Source organism: Bacidia gigantensis, assembly GCF_019456465.1.
Source record: "Bacidia gigantensis strain McMullin 20006 chromosome Unknown contig_134, whole genome shotgun sequence".
Classification (NCBI taxonomy): Eukaryota; Fungi; Ascomycota; class Lecanoromycetes; order Lecanorales; family Ramalinaceae; genus Bacidia; species Bacidia gigantensis.
Window position 1 is genome coordinate 572,112 of NW_025408593.1, and position 23,143 is coordinate 595,254.

At 49.4% G+C, this 23,143-nt stretch overlaps 8 protein-coding genes across 8 annotated transcripts; 4 read left to right on the plus strand and 4 right to left on the minus strand.

The window, feature by feature from the left end:
• Nucleotides 1–907: 907 nt before the first annotated feature.
• KY384_001931 (uncharacterized protein) lies at nucleotides 908–2,954 on the plus strand (the record flags this gene model as incomplete). Its single annotated transcript, XM_044810457.1, has 2 exons — nucleotides 908–974; nucleotides 1,135–2,954. 2 exons carry the CDS (start codon nucleotides 908–910, stop codon nucleotides 2,952–2,954), a joined length of 1,887 nt encoding a protein of 628 aa, XP_044672431.1.
• A 682-nt stretch (nucleotides 2,955–3,636) lies between these two features.
• Nucleotides 3,637–6,050, plus strand: KY384_001932 (uncharacterized protein; the record flags this gene model as incomplete). The annotated part of the gene is made up of 2 exons (XM_044810458.1): nucleotides 3,637–3,700; nucleotides 3,751–6,050. The coding sequence occupies 2 exons, from the start codon at nucleotides 3,637–3,639 to the stop codon at nucleotides 6,048–6,050; spliced, it is 2,364 nt and encodes a 787-aa protein (XP_044672432.1).
• Nucleotides 6,051–8,523: 2,473 nt separating this feature from the next.
• On the minus strand, nucleotides 8,524–9,339 carry KY384_001933 (uncharacterized protein; the record flags this gene model as incomplete). The annotated part of the gene is made up of 1 exon (XM_044810459.1): nucleotides 8,524–9,339. One exon carries the CDS (start codon nucleotides 9,337–9,339, stop codon nucleotides 8,524–8,526), a length of 816 nt encoding a protein of 271 aa, XP_044672433.1.
• A 691-nt stretch (nucleotides 9,340–10,030) lies between these two features.
• KY384_001934 (uncharacterized protein) lies at nucleotides 10,031–13,185 on the minus strand (the record flags this gene model as incomplete). Its single annotated transcript, XM_044810460.1, has 3 exons — nucleotides 10,031–10,275; nucleotides 11,932–13,067; nucleotides 13,118–13,185. 3 exons carry the CDS (start codon nucleotides 13,183–13,185, stop codon nucleotides 10,031–10,033), a joined length of 1,449 nt encoding a protein of 482 aa, XP_044672434.1.
• A 1,572-nt stretch (nucleotides 13,186–14,757) lies between these two features.
• KY384_001935 (uncharacterized protein) lies at nucleotides 14,758–16,254 on the minus strand (the record flags this gene model as incomplete). The annotated part of the gene is made up of 1 exon (XM_044810461.1): nucleotides 14,758–16,254. The coding sequence occupies one exon, from the start codon at nucleotides 16,252–16,254 to the stop codon at nucleotides 14,758–14,760; it is 1,497 nt and encodes a 498-aa protein (XP_044672435.1).
• An 887-nt stretch (nucleotides 16,255–17,141) lies between these two features.
• Nucleotides 17,142–18,056, plus strand: KY384_001936 (uncharacterized protein; the record flags this gene model as incomplete). The annotated part of the gene is made up of 1 exon (XM_044810462.1): nucleotides 17,142–18,056. One exon carries the CDS (start codon nucleotides 17,142–17,144, stop codon nucleotides 18,054–18,056), a length of 915 nt encoding a protein of 304 aa, XP_044672436.1.
• Nucleotides 18,057–18,206: 150 nt separating this feature from the next.
• KY384_001937 (uncharacterized protein) lies at nucleotides 18,207–20,719 on the plus strand (the record flags this gene model as incomplete). Its single annotated transcript, XM_044810463.1, has 4 exons — nucleotides 18,207–18,583; nucleotides 18,636–18,906; nucleotides 19,625–19,886; nucleotides 19,938–20,719. The coding sequence occupies 4 exons, from the start codon at nucleotides 18,207–18,209 to the stop codon at nucleotides 20,717–20,719; spliced, it is 1,692 nt and encodes a 563-aa protein (XP_044672437.1).
• Nucleotides 20,720–21,134: 415 nt separating this feature from the next.
• Nucleotides 21,135–22,892, minus strand: KY384_001938 (uncharacterized protein; the record flags this gene model as incomplete). Its single annotated transcript, XM_044810464.1, has 1 exon — nucleotides 21,135–22,892. The coding sequence occupies one exon, from the start codon at nucleotides 22,890–22,892 to the stop codon at nucleotides 21,135–21,137; it is 1,758 nt and encodes a 585-aa protein (XP_044672438.1).
• Nucleotides 22,893–23,143: the final 251 nt, after the last annotated feature.

The following is a 23,143-nucleotide window of genomic DNA, read 5'->3' on the forward strand; positions in this document are numbered from 1 at the left end:
TGCCAGTTGGCTCAATATCACATGCCCTCCCCTGTGACTCCGGCTCAGCTGTTCCCCTCGCCACAACCTGAAGGATTTTCTGTTTCGAAACGGGAAGCTGCGAGCCTGCTCAAAACGTCAGAGCAGCTGCAGCAGAGCTCTGGTTGGGGTTGATCTAGTTCCTGCAGAGGACTACGGGGAAGCAGCGGGACAGCTCGAGTCCCTCCAATCGACGCAGAGGAGATGTGATAGCGCAGTGGCTTGCAGGAAGACGTTGACGCTACCGATTGACCTGTCTGATGTGCTTCAGGGATGGTACGTGATGCAACACCCCGTTTAAGCGCTATTCAATCTGACCAAAATTAGCTGCCTTTCTTTAACTGGCTGATCGCCGACAGACTAGCAAAGTCCCCACCCTCCGCCGCTATCGCCTTTTCCGTTTCGGCTCTCTAGTGGTGATTAACTTACTTAGCTTATGCAAGCTCAGATGCAAGAGAGTGGGCAGCTCTGTTATTTCGCAGCTCTGCCTATCAGCATTGGACTTCCCCCCATCCCGCATTATCGGCCTTCATCTCGAAGCGAAATCTGGATGAGCTGTTTTTAGAAACAAGAGGCTGCAGGGCCATACCTTAAAATATGTTTACTTATAGAATCCCATATCCAGAATGTGGAAGTCGTTCAAGGCTTCTTGTTGGCACAACCCCTCCTACATCGTTTCTCTTTTCCTCACATCTCCTCATACCATAGCCAGCTGGTCGGGCTGTGGTCTCTCTACTGCCGTTAATTACGATTTGGTTGTGCTCTCCAATCTAGCTGCGACGTGCATTTTCATTTGCGATAAAGAAAAAATATTTACATCCTTGCATTTGTATTCTTAATAAAATTCAAGATACTGGCATTGTCAATGATCAGTAAGCCGGCGACCAATATGGCAAAACCTGCTGTCACTGTTGCTCCGAAGCAATCCCCATTAAAGGAAAATAAGAGTAAAGACAGTGGGAAAATGCACCGAAGGTCACGATCTGGTAAATCCTCGTAACAATCAATTGGGTCTATCTTCATGCTAACCTCAGAATGTAGGCTGCTTCACGTGTCGCTTGCGCAGGAAGAAGTGCGATGAAGGTAGAGGATTGTGTCGGGCTTGTAGGCATCTAGGCTTGCAATGCGAGTACAAGAGACCTCTATGGTGGAGCAACGCCGAGCAGCGGAAGCAAATGAAAGAGACCATCAAGACGATTATCAAGCGCACGAAAACCACTGAAAAGGCCGTGAAGCCGACGGGATCAGTGAATCATGCGCAACCGATGGGTGCGGATACTCCTCCTGGATTGTCACATTCACTGCCAACATCAGCTACGTATTCAGCTACTCCTCAAACACGCCTGCCTTCCGATGGCGGCTCGCCCTATTCCCATTATCACGATTTCAACCAGCCACCGCCATCACATGACCCGTTCAATGCCTACTATGAACCTCATGTACTTTCCCCACCTTATGACACCAACCCCTATTACACTCAATGCGCACAAACTCCATACGAGGTCGACATCAAAACGGAGAGACAGATGTACGTTGACGATATACCGACCCGGAAGGATTCCTCAACCTCAACGTTTAGCACTTTTCACCCGCCACCGGGTGTGAATCCATTCTCCTCCGAGGATTGGGCGCAAGATGGTATGTTCGAGAATACCGGCGTGTTCGGCGTAGAGCAGGGCCCAGAATACGATTTCTATGCGCACGCGCCTCCGCCTCCTCTCGCTTCGTCACATTCGGTTCACATCGAGGTCGACGACTGCGATCGACCGTTATTAGATCATTTCATCGACAATGTACTGAGATTGACGCTACCTATTTATGAAGTTAACGTACCCGGGTCTGCCAGATCGTCTGTTGTATTACCAGCGCTGGCAACAAACAAATGCTATCTCCATTGTTGTTTGAGCATGGCCGCGATACATCTGAAGTCAACGCAGAGGCGACAAGACGAGCAAATTGATGGCGACATTATGCGACATCGAGTGGAATGTGTGCAGGCGCTGTGCGCAGCGATCAATGATGACCACCATCAGGTTTTAGACGCCACTCTTGGAATGATCTTTTTCCCTTGTTCGGTAGGCGGAGCGGAAAGCGATTTGCCAGATATACCGTGGCATTCACACTTTGAAGCTGCTTCTAGTCTGGTTCGCAAACTACAGTTGCAGCATACATCAGATCAGCACGGCGGAGAGAAGCCTCATCCATCTTTCAACATGTCTCTAGCTACCTGGATTGACATCATCGGTGCAACCATGCTGGGCCGCTCTCCTTTATTCGCGGATGCTTATCGAGTAAAGAATGAGAGAGGAACTCCATCTGGGCTCAGCGATGTGATGGGCTGTGACGATCGGGTCATGTACATGATATCCGAGATCGCATGCCTGGATGCTCTCAAGGCCAGCCAAGCGATAGATGGTTATCAAGTCTGTGAACTGGTGAGATCGCTGGGGGAACACCTCGACGCAACAGAACCGAGATCACCGCTGGAGCATGCCGTGTCCCCAACCGGTGCAATAAGGCCAAAGCATCTTGCGACGAATGTGACCTCGGTCTTCAGACTGGCCGCCCGAATATACTTGTGCGGGTTGGTGCCTGATGCCAACCGGCAACAGGACCATATGAAGACGCTAGTTGAGCGGCTGACAACTGTACTGGAATACATCCCCGCAGGACCCGAGGGTTTCGATCGCTCACTTGTTTGGCCCTTGCTCATCGGTGGATCCATGAGCACTCCCAACTCGCGCTTCAGGATGGTTCTGGACGAGCGAATAGCAAGGCTTGGGGAGCACAGCGAATTTGGGAGCTTCGGTCGGACAATTCGCCTACTTCGGGAAGTTTGGCGCCAATCGGACGAGGTGGAGCGTGCTGGAGAAGAGCGGAGCGTCCACTGGCGGGACGTGATGCGGCAGAAGGGCTGGGACTTCTTGCTCATATAATCGAGCCTCGATGGTTCTGATTATGTGGCAAGGGTCATATTCCCATAATTATCTGCCCATCCTGGTCTGACTCTTCTCCTCTTGCATGTGGGGCTCGGGGCTAATGACGTGTCTGAGAGAAATTAAAGAGGAGGGGCGACGCAATCCTAACGCATTATACCCATTTCTTTAGTATAGAGCAAGAATCTGCAAGGCGTTGGGGACGTTAGGCACGAAAAATAGACCGCACCAGGGATGGTGAAAGGACTTGAGATTCATCCAAGGAGCCAGCATTTGGTGCGACTGGACGCTCCTGGTTCTATACACATATAGCATTGTCGATAGACATGAATGCTAGCAAGTAAAGCACCCAGCGGTGCTCGAAAACACTTCAAACCTCATATCATGAGTGCTTAATTTGAAGTCTCGGTTTTCAAGCGTCTGTTGCTTTGTGTAGCTCCTGCGTGTGTAAATTAGAAAGATCCGTAGGATAGCTGTGCGGCCAACTCCGAACTCCTTCTACGTTTGCCCACCACCAGTCCTACATTAGACAAGTAATGAAGGCAAATCTCAAAATGGCTGATTGTGTACTACAAATGACAACCGTTTTGCAATCTACTTCACGTCCTTCTCCTGCGGATTTCTTGCGCTGGCCGCCATGATGCACTATCATCAACCGGTGCGAGAAGCTCTTTGCAGCAAAATGAACTCCAATTACAGCCAGAGAATAGACGAAATCAGGGAAACAGAATTTCCTTCACTAAAGGGTCAGACTACATGCGGCTGCCACTCCGACTCTTATTGATTATTCGTCTAGGTACAGTCTATCTTGATCACGCAGGGACTACTCTCTACCCTAAATCGCTCATCGAGTCATTCTCAATGGATATGACGTCCAACCTGTTTGGCAACCCACATTCAGCATCAGGCTCTTCCCAGCGGTCGACACAGCGAATTGATGACGTTCGGTTACGTGCACTAAAGTTCTTCAAGGCCGACCCTGATCAATTTGACATCGTATTCGTTGCCAACGCCACTGCTGGCATCAAATTAGTAGCTGAAGCTTTCAGAGAGCACGAGAAGGGTTTCTGGTATGGCTATCACAGCGATAGCCACACAAGTCTTGTTGGAGTCAGAGAAGTCGCACGAGCAGGACATCAGTGCTTTGGGTCTGATCACGAAGTGGAAAAATGGTTGCAAAGCCTGGATGCTGAAGATGCACGGGGGAAGAGAGAAGGTCCACACTTGTTTGCGTATCCAGCCCAATCCAATATGAATGGCAGGCGACTGCCATTGTCATGGTGCCGTGATCTTAGGCTGTCAAAGGATTGTCAAGATGTGTACAGTCTACTAGATGCCGCTGCATTGGTGTCAACATCACCCCTAGACTTCAGTGACGTCTCATATACTCCAGACTTTACAGTCATCAGCTTCTACAAGATATTTGGCTTCCCTGACCTGGGAGCACTTATCGTGCGGAAAGCGGCGGCTGGGCCACTCCTAAGGCGTCACTATTTTGGAGGCGGTACGGTCGAGATGGTTTCGTGTGGCAATGAGTCATGGCATATCAAGAAGCAAGGGTCTTTACATGACCAACTTGAAGATGGGACGTTGCCCATCCACAGTCTCATCGGACTTGATCATGCCTTTGACGTGCACCAAAAACTTTACGGTTCGCTGGAACAGGTTGGATTTCATACGGCATGCCTCGCGCACACTTTGCATTGTAGTCTTTCTTCATTACGCCACTACAATGATGCAAAGGTCTGTGAATTGTATACTGAGCCCAACACATCATATGAAGACGACAAGAAGCAAGGCCCGATCATAGCCTTCAACGTGAAGGATAGCCGCGGTGAATATGTAAGCAATACAGAGATAGAAAAATTAGCAATCATCAAAAACATCCACTTCCGATGTGGAGGTCTTTGCAACCCTGGAGGCATCGCCTCATCACTGGGTCTTGTACCCTGGGAATTGAAACGCAACTTCTCTGGTGGTCAAAGATGTGGAAGCGAGAATGACATTATTGGAGGGAAACCGACAGGCATGATAAGAGTCAGTCTAGGCGCTATGAGTAACGTGCGAGACATTGAAATCTTTGTGTGCTTTCTTCAAGACTTCTTCGTTGATCTGAGGCCAAAACAGGAGCCGATTCCACGATTCTACCCTTGCTTCAAACGCTTCTTTGTTGAAAGCTTGACAGTCTATCCGATTAAAAGCTGTGGTGGCTGGGCTGTACCCAAGGATTCATTTTGGGACATCAGATCGGAAGGTCTTGCCTGGGACAGGGAATGGTGCCTGATCCATCAGGGGACACGCAGAGCTTTGAGCCAGAAAAAGCATCCAAGAATGGCTCTACTTCGACCACAGATTGATATTGAAAACAGTCTTCTCCGCATTGAATACTATGACCCTACAAAAGCTCTAGAGCCCTCCGCAATTGCTGTACCTTTATCGGAGGATCCTACTGTCTACGATGATGCCGATTTCAACTTGCCAATGTCTGCTCGAGTCTGCGAGGACAATATCTTGATGAGAACGTACGCCTCCCCAGCAATCACGGAATTTCTAACAACAGCTATTGGCATTCCTTGCACACTGGCAAGGTTTCCTCCAAACTCATCGGGAACATCAACACGCCACAGCAAGATTCATCTTGCCAAAGCAGGGACGCTTGGACGCCCGAAATCCATCCTCCTATCCAACGAGAGTCCAATTCTTACCATCTCCCGCTCTAGCCTTACACGCCTCAATCAGCATATCAAGCTTTCGGGCGGAAAACCAGCACAAGCCTCAGTCTTCCGCGCCAACATTGTTTTAGTCGAAGATCCGGTCACAAGTTCGGGCGAGGAGCAATCATACGCTGAGGACAGCTGGCAGAGGCTTCAGATTGGCAACAGCGTGACTCTGGATGTTCTAGGTCCTTGTCGACGATGCCAAATGGTTTGCATCGACCAAAATACAGCTGAGAAAAATGAGGAGCCGTTTGTCACGTTAGCAAGAACCAGAAGGCAGCAAGGGAAGGTCTTCTTCGGTATTCACACCGCTCTTGCTGAACACACTTCCGCAATGGCAAGGCGAATCAAATTAGGCGATATGGCAATACCTGGCTGAGCAAAGAGTACTCGGTTCCCATGTTACAGTACTCGTTGCCCTTGTCACCATTTCTGAGGTTATTCGTTGCAGTCTTTTGTGATGGACTGACATACTCCCATTCGAATCTGGCAACATATTAGTTGGTATACGCATTCGGATTCCGTTCAGGCCTGCTTATTGGTAACCAAATTGTATTCTCCAGTGGCTCAATGCTCGATAGTAATTGCAAGCTGATCAAAATAGCACCAAAATGACCGACACAAGGCTCCCGCGAGCTCGGAGATAAGTCACCATTACTTCAAGTATGTCAGCGACATTGAGAGCCAACTCTAAGCCAAGAAAAGAGACCAGGACGGGAACGATGAAGTGCAATACAAATGATCCGTCAAGCAATGCAATCTGAATCAAGTAGAGTGAGGTAGCAGATGCATTGGTGTTACAACACACTGGAATACCGTTACCATCATAGGAGGATAAAATTGAACAATCCTTCCTATGTTGAGCAACAGCATCAAGTACACCTCCAGCTTGCCACAAAATACCAGACCTGCGTGTTGTCAAGGGAGACAGGTTCATACAGGAGTTTTGCAAATAATTCATCTCCCGCACAATATCCACAGAGAGAACAGATCCACCTCGGACTAGCCTGCGACTGCCTTCTTTATGTTTGGGCAATTCGACGACTGCCCCTGGTTGCCAGGCGAAGGCTTCGGATCGAACTCAACGATAACGCCGGCGCGAGGCAGACTTATTGTTGGTATCCGCCTGGTGATTGCAAGAGGGTCATACTGGTTATGGAAGAGCTCTGAGAGCCTATGTCGAAGCTGCATAATAATCGATCTCGTCCTTTAGAGAGAAACGTGTCTGCTAATAGCGACGCAGCATGGCTCACCCTCACAGTGTTCAACAGTTCCGGCAGAGAGCGCCTCATAAGAGTAGACGAGGTTCATTGTGAGGGCAAACTTGACCTTCACTTGCCTACTTGTGCCTTCCACAAGCACTTGCATGAAAGACCTGAGTCTAGGTTTTGGAAATGATTTTACATTCTTCTGTTTGCTAAATCGCTTATAAAGCCACCTCGAAAGCACAAAGGCATACTCCAAAAGGGCAGGTATATTTTTGCTCGAATCGTGTTTGTCATGAAGCCAAAGCAGACTGTATAATGATAGATTCTTTTGAACTCGTCTTTAGATATATTAGCAAGGTCCGTTGGAATGTCTGACCTGCGGGTCCCCGATCTATTTTCTTCCTACTTACTCTATTGATTACCTTTCCCCCAAGCCGAGCCAGAACTCACGTGACATCAGAGCTCGCGAGAGTGGAAACAGCATTCCCTACGTCACTACACCTCTTCTCATCACGTACTCCGTAATAATGCCAAGCATAGATCCCCATCCTCCATAAGTGCATAAATAGATTCTGCATAAGCACAACCTAAACCCTACTGTCAGCGCTTACTTCCCCCTTCTAATTCGTCACATCTCCCCACCACAACTAAGTCCCTGGCAACGCCCGCTGATTGGGCACGAACGGATCGGCTTAATCAGGTACCAGCGCCTTAAAAGGGGCTTGCAGGGGATGATACTAGCGCCAGCGGCTACGGCTTGCAGACAGCCAGACAGGGGACAGGGGGGACGGGGCACCTACGTAGTCTGTTGCGGAGGTGCGGGCGGCTTGGGCGGGCAGGGCGGGGTATCCAGTCTTTTGGGACTTGTTGACAGCTTGCGCATGGCGAATGGGGATGTGGAGGATACTGCTGTGTGGAGGTGTGGAGCATCTGGTAGGGAGAACAGAATTGGGCAAGTGATTGGCTACGCACGCATCGAGAGGGGACAGATGGGGATGCTGAGAGGAGGAGTGGTACGACGCACAAAGGCGCCTTGCATCTGACGGAATGGGCTTCTGCAGCGCAGCTGTGCGCAATATGGGCCAATGGTGCCTATTTTCTTGCCATGATGGCTGAGGCAGGGCAAGGTACGGCGATGCAAGGCGCGTACATTATCCCTGATCCTAGTCTGTTGACATGCGACATATTTTGCGTATTCAACAGTGACGCGTTTTGTGGCAGGCAGACTGGGCGCAAATGTATGGTCGTAGGTGTAGACTTGAATTTGAGTCTTATAGTAGTCAACAGATAGCTCGATAAATGGTATCATCTCCATGTAGCTCCTTTGCTGTCAGTCGTCCTCACCATTAGATGCACCGCATACTCCCATGAACGCCTTGCGATAGCTCTCCAAAAATGGGCGCATGCCTGCACCCAGATTGCAGTGCTCATAACAGAAGTGTAAATTCAAGTTTTCCCATGTCCCCACGCATGTGGTTCCCGTCCGTATCTCATCAAGTTTGCCGCCCATTATTGGCTCTGTAAATTGCGACCAGCGTCATGCATAGCAGACGTAAAAAAGTGCTTTCCAAAAAGGGTGATGTAGAAGAATTGAATTGAGGAGATGTGTTGCAAATGTCAGTCAAAAGTATTTAGGGCGTGACATCATTCCATGCGCCTCTTTTTACCCTTAGGAGCCGGGTCAAGGGGCGTGATGGGTGATCTCGTATAGGTCACTGTTCGTGTCACGACTTGCCGAACGCTGACGGGTTTCTGCGTGGCTGACCGAGGCGATTCATACATCCTCTTCATTTTGTCCGGGTTCCAATCAGCAGATGAAAAGGGAGATCGCAATGAGTGGCAAGCGCTGTGGGGCGACTCTGAGGCGGGAGACCACACCGGCGACTGTGGGATTCGGAGTGCTCGGAGTGCGGTAGGTGTGCGGGCAGAGTTTGGAGGCCGCATGTTGTATGGGGAAGGTGGGATGATGGGCGCTGACGCGGCAGTTTTCAATGGAGGCTCGTAGGCACTGCAAGGGCAGCTTGCAGCACTGTTTGGCTGTGTAAGGGGAGTAGTCTTTCCAGAGTACAACCGATCAAAAATAGGGCTGCGACCAGTCGAAGGTGTCGTGACTGCTGGTGACAAAGCCTTGAGGAACTCGGTGTAGGCTGTAGGAGGGGTAAGAGGTGTCTTGAGGTCATCTTCCTGTTTGATCGCCTCTATACGTGCTGAAGCTGGACTTCTAGGAAGCTCTGACGGAAAGGCCGAGATAGGTGTCTTGATGGTTGGTCTGGCAGGCTTGGGGGATTTCGGTGCTTTGATTGTAGGGAGTTCAGGCTTGACCTTGTCAGGCGTTGTTTCCTTGGAGTCTCGGTCCTCAGGCTCTGTTTCTTCATGCTGCGTCTCCTCGACCTTAATCTCCACCACAGTCGTCGAGGTGTTCGTCTCGACCTTCTTTTCGGGCTCGGCTAGTGTAGACATGGCGTACGACGTTGGTGAGGTCAAGGACTACCGTGATAAGAGTCAAATAAATGACTTTGGACACGATGTAGAGGAGGATGCCCTACAGACGACGGTGAGTGATGACCGTGGAGGAGAGGAAGGCGCTGGGAACAAGCATAGGATATTAAAAGAATGAGTAGGCAAGGCAAAGTCAGCAACGTACCCGAATGGAGCAAACCAATGATAGCGTCAGCGGGTCAGCACTTCAGCAGCAGCAGCGCGGTGCTCGACAATTGGTGTGAAGCTAGTCTGTGGAGGATGCAATAGGCCGGGCGGTTACAGGTGCGCGCGTGGTGTGGTGGTGAGTTGCTGCAGTCACTGCTTGCCCACGGGCAAAACAGGTTGCGAGCGCAGGAAGGAGCCACCCAGTGGATGCTTGGGTCAGAGTGCGAATGCCAGCAGACCAGCAGCTTAGTCGTCTTTTGCTCTTCGCAGACGCTGAAGGAAGGGTGAAGTTGGGCCAATTAATGTTCTTTTTCTGGCTGTAACAAGTGCGTCGCGAGGTGATGCAACTTGTGTCAAGATTAGAAACCGACCTAGCTGTTTGAGGATAGGGGCTGGCACTCCCTAAGGCCCGGGCGGGTTTGGTGCAGTCCCAGCGGGCTGTTAAGCGTGAGGAAGCTCTCGGGAAAGGTGACAAGGAGTGCAGCAGCTTGGAGTAAGTCGCCCACTAGCCCGCGAGGCCCGCGAGCCAGCCTGGAATGGGATTAAGGTCCCTTAGGAAAGTGCCCTGGAAGTCTGCCGACTGGATCCGCTTCAACCTCGAAGCGCCGTGATGATAGAAGTATCTTGTACCCTCGTCAGATCCCTGAAGATCCAAATGATTTGCTGGAACTCGTTGTGCCTCGTTACTGGCAGACTTGCAGCTTAGTAAGGCAAGGCGCAATTCCTGATTCGACCACGGGCTCTGATGGACTACTGCCGTCAGCATCACGGGTTCCATCTGTCGGGCAACAACCACAACTATACCAATTGGTTAGGGCGTGGAAGGATGCTCAACGGACAATCAACTGTGGTTCTCCAGGCGCTGGTGCTGAATGGAAGCTTGTCGGGTGGGCAAGGTGACTAACATAAAATTTGGGTTTGGTGGAAGACGGCCAGCTTTTATGACGGTAGCAGTTCTTGAATTGACAACATTAATGACACTTTGGCTGAGGATTGGCATTTAACAGCTCATTGACCAGCTATATAAGCTTGCTTGCGAACAATAGCCAGCCGCCCACTTCCAATTTGGGCCACACCGCGCATGACGCTCCAAATATGGCCAGCGCTTTCAATGTGTTGGTGGGCAGTCTGCAGTCGGGATTTGCTCCAATTTTCAGCGTCTCGATGTTCCTTCAGGCCTCCGAAGGCTGTGGCTGGAGGCTGCCCTAAATTTGACCTCGCCGGGGCGTCAATGGCCTGCTGATGTGACCTCAGCGGCTCTGCAGCGAAGCTCCCCTGTTCATCTCATCACCTGTGGGTGGAATTTGCTGTACGCTGTCTTCTTTTTCTCAGCGACTCCTTCCGCAGTCTGCAGCGTTTGATGCGTTGATCGATATGAGTGACCCACTGTCCTATGCCGAACATATCAACTTCGTAGCAGCCAATCAGACCATATCGATCCGTCGGATTGCTTGTCGATTCTCGACATTCTCATGCCTTGAAGTACCACATGATTGGGCATGTGGCCGGCGCTACGCCGAGTCTGTCGTGGCGTTACGATGCATTGTCGTCGATCTCCCATCGTACCGCTCATCCCATCCTCAACACGTGGTTTGCGTCATCCACCATGGAGATGGGTGCGATATCCTGTCTCCGGCATTGCCGAATAATGGATTGGGCCATGGGGCGCTCGATATGATTGGCAAATCATTCTTACCGGCTAGATTGATTCTGGTAGTGCCGATGATAGGAAATTTGGGAAGGCTGCACAGCAATCAAACAGTCTGTCTCGAGTTACTCCCTAATGATATCAGGGATTCAGCGAAGAAACTTCTGGTGGTCCTACTTTTGTGGACTTTATGCTGATTTGCTGAGCTTGAAGGTGCAAGCCTGCAACGTCTGGGCCAATATATAACAGCAGTCGTGCTTTACGACAGGGAAAAAGTATTAAATACGTAATCACATTAGCCCTATTTTATCCAATAGTCGTCAACCAGGTACCTCCTCTGATCCTTCAATAATCATACGCGTACTCGAATCCAAGCACTATTTGGACAGCTAGTCAATTGTAGTCTCAAGCCTTGGTAGAGAGTGCAATGATTATATTCGAGCGTATCTCAATGGCAACGGGTTTCCAATTTAGAATCATGTTTTTGTTACTCCAAGAAATCGTTCAAATCCGAAGACTCGATCACATGCCGTTATCAAAATTCTCGTCATAGTAGTCCGCAAGCATGGTCACGATGACACTTATTCCTCACATCATGGCTAATGGACTCCAAGTGAGATAGGAAGTAATTGGATGCGTCGTCAACCCAAGTGTATTGATCGAGGATCAATGGTGTGGTTGGAAGGAGACAGCGGGGAATACCTGGTGCCTACCGAGTTATCAAGTTATGCATGATAATCTGAGAGCCTACCAAGGACGAGCTGTGGATGACTGTCTTCGTTCCTGTATGAGTCGCTCAGTCTGTTGGTATAGTTCATCCAAGTATTCCATGGTGTGGGCGTTCTTGAGTATCTTGGCCACTTGAGTTCCAGCTGAAATCAGTTGAAGAACGTTTCTATCATCCTTTGGCGGTCTGGATTGGTGAGCGGACACATGCCTCATTTCCAAAGAATTGTCCAGCACAGTAACAAGTTGTTTGATCTGGCCATTATACAGCACTCGGGCGGGGATCCGCCGCTTAGTGGCCAATCTCTTGAGTAGGTAGCACCATTCGGTCCATTCTCTGTCGCTGGCCACTTGTACAGGGCGTTTGTTTTCCTCTAATGGTATGGGAAATTGATATTTGGCAATGAAGTCAAAAGCACATTGAGACAATTGAATATTCACCTGATGGAGCACATAGTCCTGCTCGTTAGGCTCCAGGCTAATGGGGACATGGGGTAGTTCACGATCCTGTGCGGCAATTTTCGCCATGTTTGGCTTTTTCAAGAATTGTATAGGTCCGTCAAATTCATCTCGATTGGTCCGCTTTTGGGAGTGATGAGGCTTGTCAATGGCTTTGTGTCCATACTTGGCATCATCCAATGGCAAAGCTGACGTGCTATCGATGTGATCCAAAAACGAGGGATATTCCGCATCCAGTTGATATGGTGGAGACGGAGTCCTATTTGCATGTACGGATTCCTCAACATGCTTGATTCCAGGCGCTGGAGCGTTCCTTACTGGGTATTCCATTGGAGTGCCATAAGGGGCCTGGGCAGCCCACGTCTTGGAATTCTCATAATCTTTCGAAGGGCTGTACTCTCCCTGCTTTTCGACACCCGTCGGAAGTTTCTGGTGGTAGGGTGGATATTGTCCGAAGGGTTGGGGCGCTGTGGGAGACAGCTGTACTGAGGAGGCTGCGGCAGAAGTGGCCCAATTATCAAAGTTTCCGAAAGTGCCTTGGCTCGGTCTTGAAGAATCTGGCCGATGGAAAGGATCATTTGTTGTCCGGGGCGATACACCATGTGCGTAGCCTGGATCATGCCTTCCAGTCACGGAGGAATGTGGTCCGGCATTAGACGACAAGACACCACCAGCAGGAGAGGGACCATGACTATACGCTACGGAGCGGCTTGGAAGAGGTCAGATGTCAACACTCTGCATCGCCATCTAGGCATTTACCTGTGTCCTGTGTTCGGACTTGCGTTCAAGTGCTTCGATGACATTCTCACATCCTTTTTACCTGACATGGTGGGTGGAAGAGCACAATACCTAGCGCTGCTATTGAACATTTCGACAGACTCAACATCAGCAAACCGCATATTGAATGATTGAGATATATGTATGAATGCTCTGCTCCCTTGAACCTGCCAGGAAGGGCGTATACCAACCTTGGATAGAAGTTTGAATGACCTCTTTGGGCGTAAACGGTGGGGAACGTGCCCGCTTAGCTTCTGTCGATCGTAATGCCCAATCAGCGAAGTTTAATCGAAGAAAAGTGACAACTTCGTTTATTTTTGAGGGTCACAAGAACTGTATGACGTTTACTCCAGGATCCCAGATTAGCAGATTGCCACACATCTCAGGCGTTACACTTTCAATGCCTACTGATTTCTACCAGAAGTACAAATTCAATATGGTAGCCGAAGACGGTTCCGATAGGCAGAGAGAAGAGATCTTAGGGATCCTCCAGGATTAGCAAAGTAGATTGCCTCGCATGGCCGTCGAATCCGGATAGATTATCTCTTGCATCTGCATCATATATTCGGGCGATATTTCGATGTTCGCTGCTGCTGCACTGAAAGAGCAGCTTATCTGCAAACCAGCGCCAGGGCTGCCAGCCAGGCTGCCATGGAGGGCCGTCCAACCGCCCCGGTTCTAGAACTTGGTCGGCTCTAGGAGATTCCAAGTCCGATCAGAGATCTTCTTTGAATCCACCATATTCGGGAGTTGGGTACCAGTGAGTTTCAAGCATGCAGGCCAAGATGAACAGGAGACAGATATAAAAAAAAAAGAGTTTATACTTAACCCATTGCAGCACCGAAGCTTGAGGTTGATGTAGATGGTGGGTCGCGTTTGACGTCGACCAAAGTTTGCTCCGACCTATTGGCGCCCAAAGCTTAAGGATCTGAGAATTGCATGGTGAAGGGGGCGCAAACAGCAATGGAAAAGCACACGGTCCAATAGAACTAAAGGCGAGAACTGAGGAGGCCCGTGGTATAGTTCCAAGCAAGTGGTTCCCAACGAGAATACTTGAGGGCAATCAGCCAAGGGACGACGTATTTGTCATGGCTGCGTACTGGCTTTCAATAGCATGTTGATATTGCTCGTGGCCCAATGTTAGGGTGCCATATAACGGTTACCGGCACCCACATCAACACATTGTGGGCGTGAAGCCTGCGCCCAATCTTGCTTAGTGGGTTGGCTGAAGAACAATATGTGTGCGGGCAACAAAACAGTGTCTTCGTTGACGTGAGGTCAGGGTATGGAGGAAGGGAGGCTGACGATGGTAGATCGTTTCCAGGGTCGCCTTTCGCGGCCCAACTGTCGATCACCCTAGTGTTTTTGGCACTATACACTCACATGGTCACTAGCGGCACCTTCATGTCCGCGCACGTGTACACATCATCCAGACGGGCATTTTCTGGAGAGGGGAGAGGGGTCAAGTACAGCTGCATCGGCTTTGCGGAAATGGTCCAGCTGAGACTATGATGCACGAGGTCTGAGCTTCAGACCTCGTGCGTCAATTGCTACATACACTCAAAGAATGTCAGGAGGCGACCAATCAGCGCTTGAGAAGGTGGCCATTCTGATATTCAGCATCATGCGAGCTGTAGGTCCGGGCGGCAGTCATCTCTGCCCATCTTGAAAGCTATGGAGAAGAAACTCTCCATCGCTGCATAATGATACAGTATGCCTCCCAAGACCGCCAGATGCCAAATGTTATGGCTCCCCCCGGCGTAGTCAAACCAGCCGTGCAGCCATCGCTCGGGCACTTGGCTTGCATAGATAACTGCCCCGATTAGATACACCGCGACGGACTTAATGATGGGTGAGTAGAAATTCCACGCCCAGCTTGCCCCTTTAGTAAGGCTGAGTTGAAAGACAGGGGCAAACCCTGTCGCTGCAAGCGAGACATAGAACGAGACGCGTGCCCAATTCATGTCTGGCCGATTGAACGTCGGGTGCCATGGCAGAATGACCCCTCCGATGCCGAGAGTCGCAGTCAGGGAGATGTATGTCCAACGACTCACGGGCTCACAATAGAACGCAGTATACTCCGAAGTCATAATGGACGCAGCAATCAACAGTGAGATCCCGGTGTAATCTACGCATGCAAATCGCTCCATCACCGTCTGTTCCGAGATGCTGCTCATCGTGTGCCACATACACGAGCAGATCAGACATTTAGCAGCAGCAAAGAAGAATGCCGCCGCGAAGAAGACGTCGGCTTTTGAGGACTGAGAGAAGTTCACAGACGTAGGATAGAAGTAGAACGCGACGGCGAGGACGATGATGAGACCAATAACGTGAGACCAAATATTGACCGTCTCGTTCGAGTAATTGAAGACGGATTTGACGCAATCGAGCTTGTTTTCAGAGAAACGATAACCTCGGAGGATGTACGGGTTGACTCTCCACGGATGCGGAAGGTCATCGTAAGTGATAAGCCGGTGTTCCCTTGCACGCTGGACGGCATGCTCCACGCTCTCCTTCAGGCTTTCTCTTGCCCTTCGTGCCTTTTCAATGCCTTCATCAACCACTTCTCGAGCCCTTTGAACCCCTCCTTCGGCAATCCGCCAGCCACCGTCAATTACTTCAGAGAGACCTCCTTGCTTAACCGCCAAAGCGCGAGCCTCCAATTCGGCAAGGAAGCCTTCCATCATACGCATCCCAGCCTGCGCTTTCCCCTCCAACGTCTCTTTTGTAGCTAAGGCATGTTTATATCTCTCTTCAACGGTGTCCACGAATATTCGAGCGCGCCTCCTTCCAGCCCCAATGAGCTCTCCCGAGACGTGAGAGCAGGAATCGCGAACTGCGTCCAAAGTGTGGTAGGCGCGGCTGATGCCCGCATCCAGGGTAATATTGCCATAAGCTTCGATCCAATTGAGCCGCCGCTCCAGCTCAGTTACAAAGAGGTCTACTTTGAGAAAGATAGCCTCCGGGTCAGGGGCGAGAGAATTTTGACGAACTGGCTGATGGGCCGAATGGCGGCGTCTTTGATGTCTGAGCGATACCGGGACTTCGTGGAGGAGTGGACAGGTCTCTCGGTTGCCATGCTGATGATTAAGAATCGTGGTCGGACTTGTGAGCGTCATATCCACGTATCACGCAAGAAGGGACCGCCGGGCGTAAATTGACTGGAGGAATAGGAAGAGAGGAGGGATGATGTTCTTACGTGGTTCTATCATAATCACGATAGACTTCGCAAGAGGGACCGTTAGGATGCACGTGGGCGAACGAAGAGTCAACAGGTCTGGTTTGCCCCAGGCCTGGGCGCCGGGCGGAGTAAGGTACCTTCCATTGCCTTACATCATGCGCCAAGCCACTACGGTCCGCCATCTCCCTCTCCGCTGCTTTCGAGGTTGTCCCTTCATTTTGATGATCCATTCTACAATCTCCTACAGCGAGGACAAGCTGCTAGAACGACACGTCTACAACAGATAAAGGATGGTCTCGAACGTAGGACACTTCTACCCTATACCTATCCGCACACAGATCAAGGGACGCTGCGTTGTTGCTGGAGTTCATGAAGGATAATGGTGATTTCAGTCTACATGATAATGCATCTGCAAGGATATGATCATATCTATGAAAAGTATTTCTGAAAGATTTCTTAATCCCACAGAGTTCATTTTGAAGTCATTCCAAGTCATCTTAGTATGGCGTCGTGTGTCACGTTCATAAGTCTATTTTTGCTTCTACATACCTGTTATACTTTGCGTCATGCACTGTTCGCTGGGCTCCAAGGCAAATTTGAAGAGCGCTTGAAATCAGCTGTCGGCAGAAGTATCAATAGGGACGAAGCATGACTCAAGCTTAGACACAAATTGATGCCGCTTCAACTCAATGCGTCGCTAACCGCCTACGAGTTTGGTATCCACTTGAATACTCTCATATATAATCTCTAGACAGTGGCAGAAGCTACAACCAACTCAGCGTGCTCATCATGTTGAGCCAATCTTTCGCTTGGGCTTTCCTCGCCATGGCCATCCATTCTTCATCTGGGAGCTCTATGGATCTTACACTCGAAGCACCCGTGAGCATCGACCCAACTTTTCACTACAAGGTACATTTTCACCCGACACCAATCAATAATTTGACAGCTGCAATGCTCGCATTAGCTACGGCAGTGAGCCTTGCTCAAACTGACGTGCAGGCCTCACTTTCCGACCAAACATTTAGACTGCCGGATCCCAAATTTCGTGATGTGCAGATAATCCTACGTTCACCCTCTCAAGCGATAGAAGGTAAAGTTGTTCTATGGGGTATCTTTAGTCTATTGTCAGAGCTCGTCTTGAATCGACCTTCCTTCACCAAATCAGCGATCGAATTGCTCCTCGGGGAAGAGACTAAAGGACTCATTGTCATTGAACCTGCGACAGCTAGTGATTACACATTAGAGCGAAGGGGAACTGAACCGACCAGCAACGTGACCTTCTGGCCTCCCAATCTATCTACTCTGCCGTACCCTGAGAAGTCAACGACGCTGCCAAGTATTTTACACTCTAATGATCATTTAAAAGTCGCAACGCATCTGCTGAGCGATTCCCACTGGATCGGTCAAGGCCGGATCTTTGTTGGACTTATCAACGCAATTATAGGTTTGAGTGAGCTGAATCCTTTTCAAGCATCGGTCATAATCCGCTTTCGAAACCGGCCTGCGAACATGGGTGTTGAGGTCTCACCACCAGGCGGCGGACCGAGGCGAACAAGGCCTTTTAATACGAGGGCAGATTCGATCTCGACACTTAGCCGTATTCCTGGTTGGATGCTCCAGACAGGACATTGGATGTCCGTTGGTGCGGAGGCATATGTGGACACTACCTGGGTTTCCTCATGGGTAATAGCGGACCATGATCTTCAAGTTAAGGCGCAGGGGGCAGAGAGCGTCTTGTAAGGAATGTGAATTAGTGTGATATATCTATGCCGGTGAGCGCAAATGGCCATCTGAGCTATTCTACTTCCGGCTTAGTCTACCTTAGCCCGACGCCATTCATTGCATTGAGACTTGAAAGAGAGTAGATATATCAGCACCACCCCGGAGGCCATGCCTTTAGCCACGTCTGACCTCAGTCATAGTGACATAGTTACCGATACGTACCTCCATACTGTCCTTGAAACGTGCACCCATGCACGCGAACAATGCATGACACTCGTCGAAGCTATTGAAGCGACCTCAGTCGCTGAAAGCCAACAACTCCCACTGGAGGCTCAGCTCGAGCTGTCAAAGCAGCAAAAGACTCTTTATTCATATCTTGGACAGCTCCGGGGGCAGAATCGCAATTCCATTCTCAAAGTCAGGAATACGAAGCAGCAGACCGCAGAAGCGCGACAAGAGATTGACACGCTCCATTTGCGATTGCAGAATCTATACTATGAGGAGAGGCACTTAAGAGGCGAGATAGCGGCATGTGAATCATACGAGTACTCAAACATCCCTTTGAACAGCAAGGCTTGCTTGCTAATTCTACACAAGCCACAAGTATCATCGATTGCCACTGATACCGGTCGAGGATTTTCTGGCCAAGCAGCCCGAACGTGCAGAGGACGATGAGAAAAGTCTGATGTTTGCACGGATTGATCACGAGCACGCTGAAAGAGAGGCACTGGAACAAGAGCGGCAAGGCCTATTGAAAAAGAAACAGACGCTCATGGCGGAAAACAAGAAGAGGAAGGATGACCTCGCGAGTCTGGATCAAGATTTAGAGAAATTCATTGATGTAAGCTTGGAGCCTTCGGGGATGTTTGTAGGTAATATGCTGATACTTTGCAGGCCGCAAAACCAATTCAGAAGATTTTCGAAAAGCAATATTGATCAGATTGGCTCTTGGATTTTGTTCAGATTACGAGCGATGATACCCTATATGCAGAAGTTTTGATACTCATGATATTGATACGATTTTTCAATGCAGAATCAATTTGCTCTTGGATATCTTGCCTGGCGCTCAATTGCCTGACCTTTTTCGCTCCTGCATCAATTTCGAATCACCGCAATCCACAACAGTGAATTTCAGTCTCATTCACTGTTTAATTCACTACGTTTGCGCTTTTCAATCACACGAAGTGTCAAAACTTCATCACTTCAGTGGTTCCTCCTACGAAGGCTAACACCGTGGTTATTTGAATTTTCTTCGATTTGAAGCCGGTGTCGGTTCTTGCTCAAGCATAGGGGCTCTCTTCCTAGTCTGACTGTTCGTTCCTGGAGTACAATTTCGTCTTTCAGATCGAGAGATGGACTACATGATTGAGGCCACGCATGGCCTCAAGATAGATTCTCAAGTATCTGGAAATGATGGACGATGCGCAAAGTGTTCGCGCTTAGCTACAAAGAAATGCCTGGGATGCTCAGGAGCTTTGGATAAGGGTGGAGTCTCAGCAGTATTTCAATACTATTGCAGCAAACAATGCCAGGAGAAAGATTGGCCGGCGCATAAAGATGAATGCAAAGCTCACCAGACTCGGAAGATGGTATATCGAGCAGGTGAAATTGCACAGCAGGCCTTGATAGTCTTTCGTGAAGCAGTATTTGACACTCGCGTTATTAAGGCAGAGACATCTGAGAACGAAATTACTATTCATGAAGGAGATTATGCTGAGGACGACGTCATCTTCCCTTTCCCCAATCACTTGTTCCAAAGTCAAAAGGATAAAATCGCGGTGCTGCTCTGGAGGTGCTGCGACGACGCCAGTGCATTCACGCACAAGCTTTTGTGCAAGCTATTTACAGGTGGGTAAGATCACCTGAGGATCAGTGGCACTGCTGACATTGCATACTTAGGAACCGGCCACACGCGTTACGAAGTCCAGCTCTTAGCCAAAAGAAACAAGCTTAAATTCAGCAAATACGCTTGTACTGGCCAACTCAATGTTAAGAGCCACGACGAGCATTCTGTACTCAAAATCAGGCTTTACAATGGAGAAGTGCTCGCTATGGATCTATCAGGCCCTCAATATGGATATTTCGATCACCCGGTAATGCCTTGGGACGCCTACATGAAGACACGCGTACGAGAAGTCCGACAAATCGACAGCTCTGGTACAACGCTAGTTAGCCTCGCAATCCAACGGCACCAAAACTCACTCCTGGGGCGACTATTGACCGTATTCTGCCACGTTTCCGATACACTGTTCGATCTACTAAGTGCAAGCTCGATTAGGCCCTTGGAGTCTCTGGTGAAGCTGCCAAACAAAGAATATAGCACCGCAAGTAAGGTGATTATTTATGCAGCCAAAGCACAACTCTTTCTATACGGAAGCGACCTGGAGCGTACTAACGGACCCCACTGGTGGAAATTCATTGACAAGGACATCACAAGTATGGGTCTCGACGACTTCATTAATCGTGAGGTGCAATGTGAGATGATCAAAGATCTTACGTCCGTGCTTCTTTCTGGGGGTAAGATCGACAGAAAGACCATATCGCGCATCAGAAAAAACCCAGAAGGCATGGGTATACAGTGGGAAGGGTCAGAAATCGAGCAGGACACAACATATGAAAGCCAGCTCCAGTCGCTCATGTCCAGTCCTGGTGTCCGAATTGTCGACTTCTCCAGACTTTAGATTACAAGTGCCGTGAATGCATTAGCGCAGACATCGAGTCAAAAGTGCAAAAGAGTGCTCATGGTCATGGTTATGGATGAAACCGATATAGGCAAGACTTACATACGAGAGGTAATTGATGTTGCAAGTTTAATCAGAAGCGCAAAAGGTCATCTACAAGGAGGTCCGAATCACAGAACAAAGGCTCGGCCTTTTCGAAAAAGGAATATCGGAAGGTTTATGCCCAGTCCCCTTGGCTCGCACTCCGGTAGCCTATCTGTACATGTACAGAAGGTAATTAATACTTCATTGCATATGTATGTAAAAAATTAGCTAAGCATCTCATGCACTAGCACATCAAGATAATGTATTCACAGATCTCTGTCTTGGGATGTACGACTTGCACTCCCTTGCATTCAATCCAGTGCAAATTACTCTAGTTAGCCAAATAGTCTCCCAGCACCCCATAATAAGTTTCCCTTTGATCCCCTTTCACTTCCACTTCTCGTTCTGCCACCTTTGTTCCACCAACACTATGTTCAGGCACATTTTGCCCCACTCTATACCTCTCCGGTATCAGCGGCACAGGCACCATGATATCACTCCTACTCATTGCAATCTCATCTTCAGGATACACACTGCTAGCCACTCTCTTCGCTTTAACTAGTGGAGACATCATCAGTACTGGAGGAAGAGTTGAAGCAGTTTCCCTCCCATTTGTGTGTGCCTTGGAGAGAGGTAATATGTCAGGTTCCGAGGGCGTGGGTGTTGATGGTTCGTCTTGATCGGGGACGTCGGTCTCCCAAGATGATCGCTTGGAGACAGGGCTGACTCTGTCGTCCGAAGAGTAAGGGGGATAGGATTGGCGGTTTGGTTTCTGGCGAGAAATCAGGGAAAGAGGAGAATGGTGGCGGCGAATGAGGGACTGTGTAATCTGAGGTCGAGGTGTTTCATCCGATTTGGAAGGGATGTGAGAGGCGTTAAGTGGAAGTGGCTTGCGTGGTCCTGTGGTTGGTGCTAATGGCGAAGGGGCAATTTGAACCGGAGACTCTGGCTCGTAGCACGTTGGACACAGAAAGACTTTATCGTGTATGGGATGTCGCTGAAGACCAGATTCAGGGACTCTGCCACAAAATCCACATACTTGTATTGGGTTGTCGTAAAGACAGGTTGGGCACAGCCAGAGAGACTTAGTTGGATGCCAGTTGAAGTCAAAATCGGACTCTTTCTCACATTTGTGGCACCTCCAATCAGGACGACTGGTACGCCCACTGCTAGCAGATTCTGTATGGGTGATCTTTGAAGATTGCCGCTCTGTGATTGGTGGAATTGGAGGCATCTGAGGAGGGCTCTCGAGGAATGTGCTCTTCATAAAGTCACCAAGCTGCGTTGCACGACTCTTCAATATGGAATTTGACCGCTCTTTTGGCCGCTTATAGCGATTTCCGGACGGCATTGTCTGCTGGCCCTTAACGCTACTTTGGTGAACCGGGCTTGACGATAACTTTACGGCGTGGTGTGGGCTTGATTTGTACGAGGGTTGTTCCTCAAGATGCTGCGGAACGGGTTTTCTCGCGATCGCCTTAGGCGGTACTGGTAGAATATTTTTTTGAGGACGTGTGACGACCGGCCTAGGCTCCTCGATAGCTGGTGTTGGGAAAGCTTGCGAGCTTGGGGCCAGGTAGCTGTTGGTAGTGGTTGCTGCCTTTTCTGCTCGCCCTATCGACGCTACCCTGTTGTGGTCAGCATTCTGTCTCACTCCAGAGTCTTTTGCCTCGTTTGAACTAGCGAATGACTTGAAGAGAAACTTGATCTCACTTGCAAGCGATGGATGTTGTGCGTGTTGGGCCTTCTTTGATTCCTGCTGCTGCTGAGAAATGGAGGAGTCGGGATGGCGTTCGCTGGCTTCAGATGATTGATGCTTATGGCTTGGAGGATGAGATTTCAGTGTTGTGAAGTCGATGAACTCATCAACATACTTCCACATCGAATTCTGTTCGGGGGTCTTGGCCATTTGATTTCGTCGTTTGTTTGAGATCCTTGTAGATGGTTGAGGGGCTATGAGATGTTTGGTGTTTGAGCATCGTTCCGGAATCGGTTGTACGACTTGAGACAGCGCCTTGTTTCCAGCGGTCGCAGGTCTGATTGTATCATTATAGGGCTGGCTGTGGTAGTGCTGGCCTGAAATCGACATGGTTGGAGTATAAGGGTGGCAAGATTCTCAGCTCGCAACAAATCGCAGGAGGACCTGAAATTGTCATGCATTACGAAGTTTCATTGTTCTATTGTTGTGTCAAAAATGATATGCAGCATTGTGTTCTTGAAGAAAAGACAAAGAGAAGCAACATCGAAAACAAAGAATTGGACCGCGCGAAAACAGCCTCACATGTTGTTGTTCAATAGTAGAAGAGGCAGGTATTGTGAATAGCTTCTGGTACTGGAGCG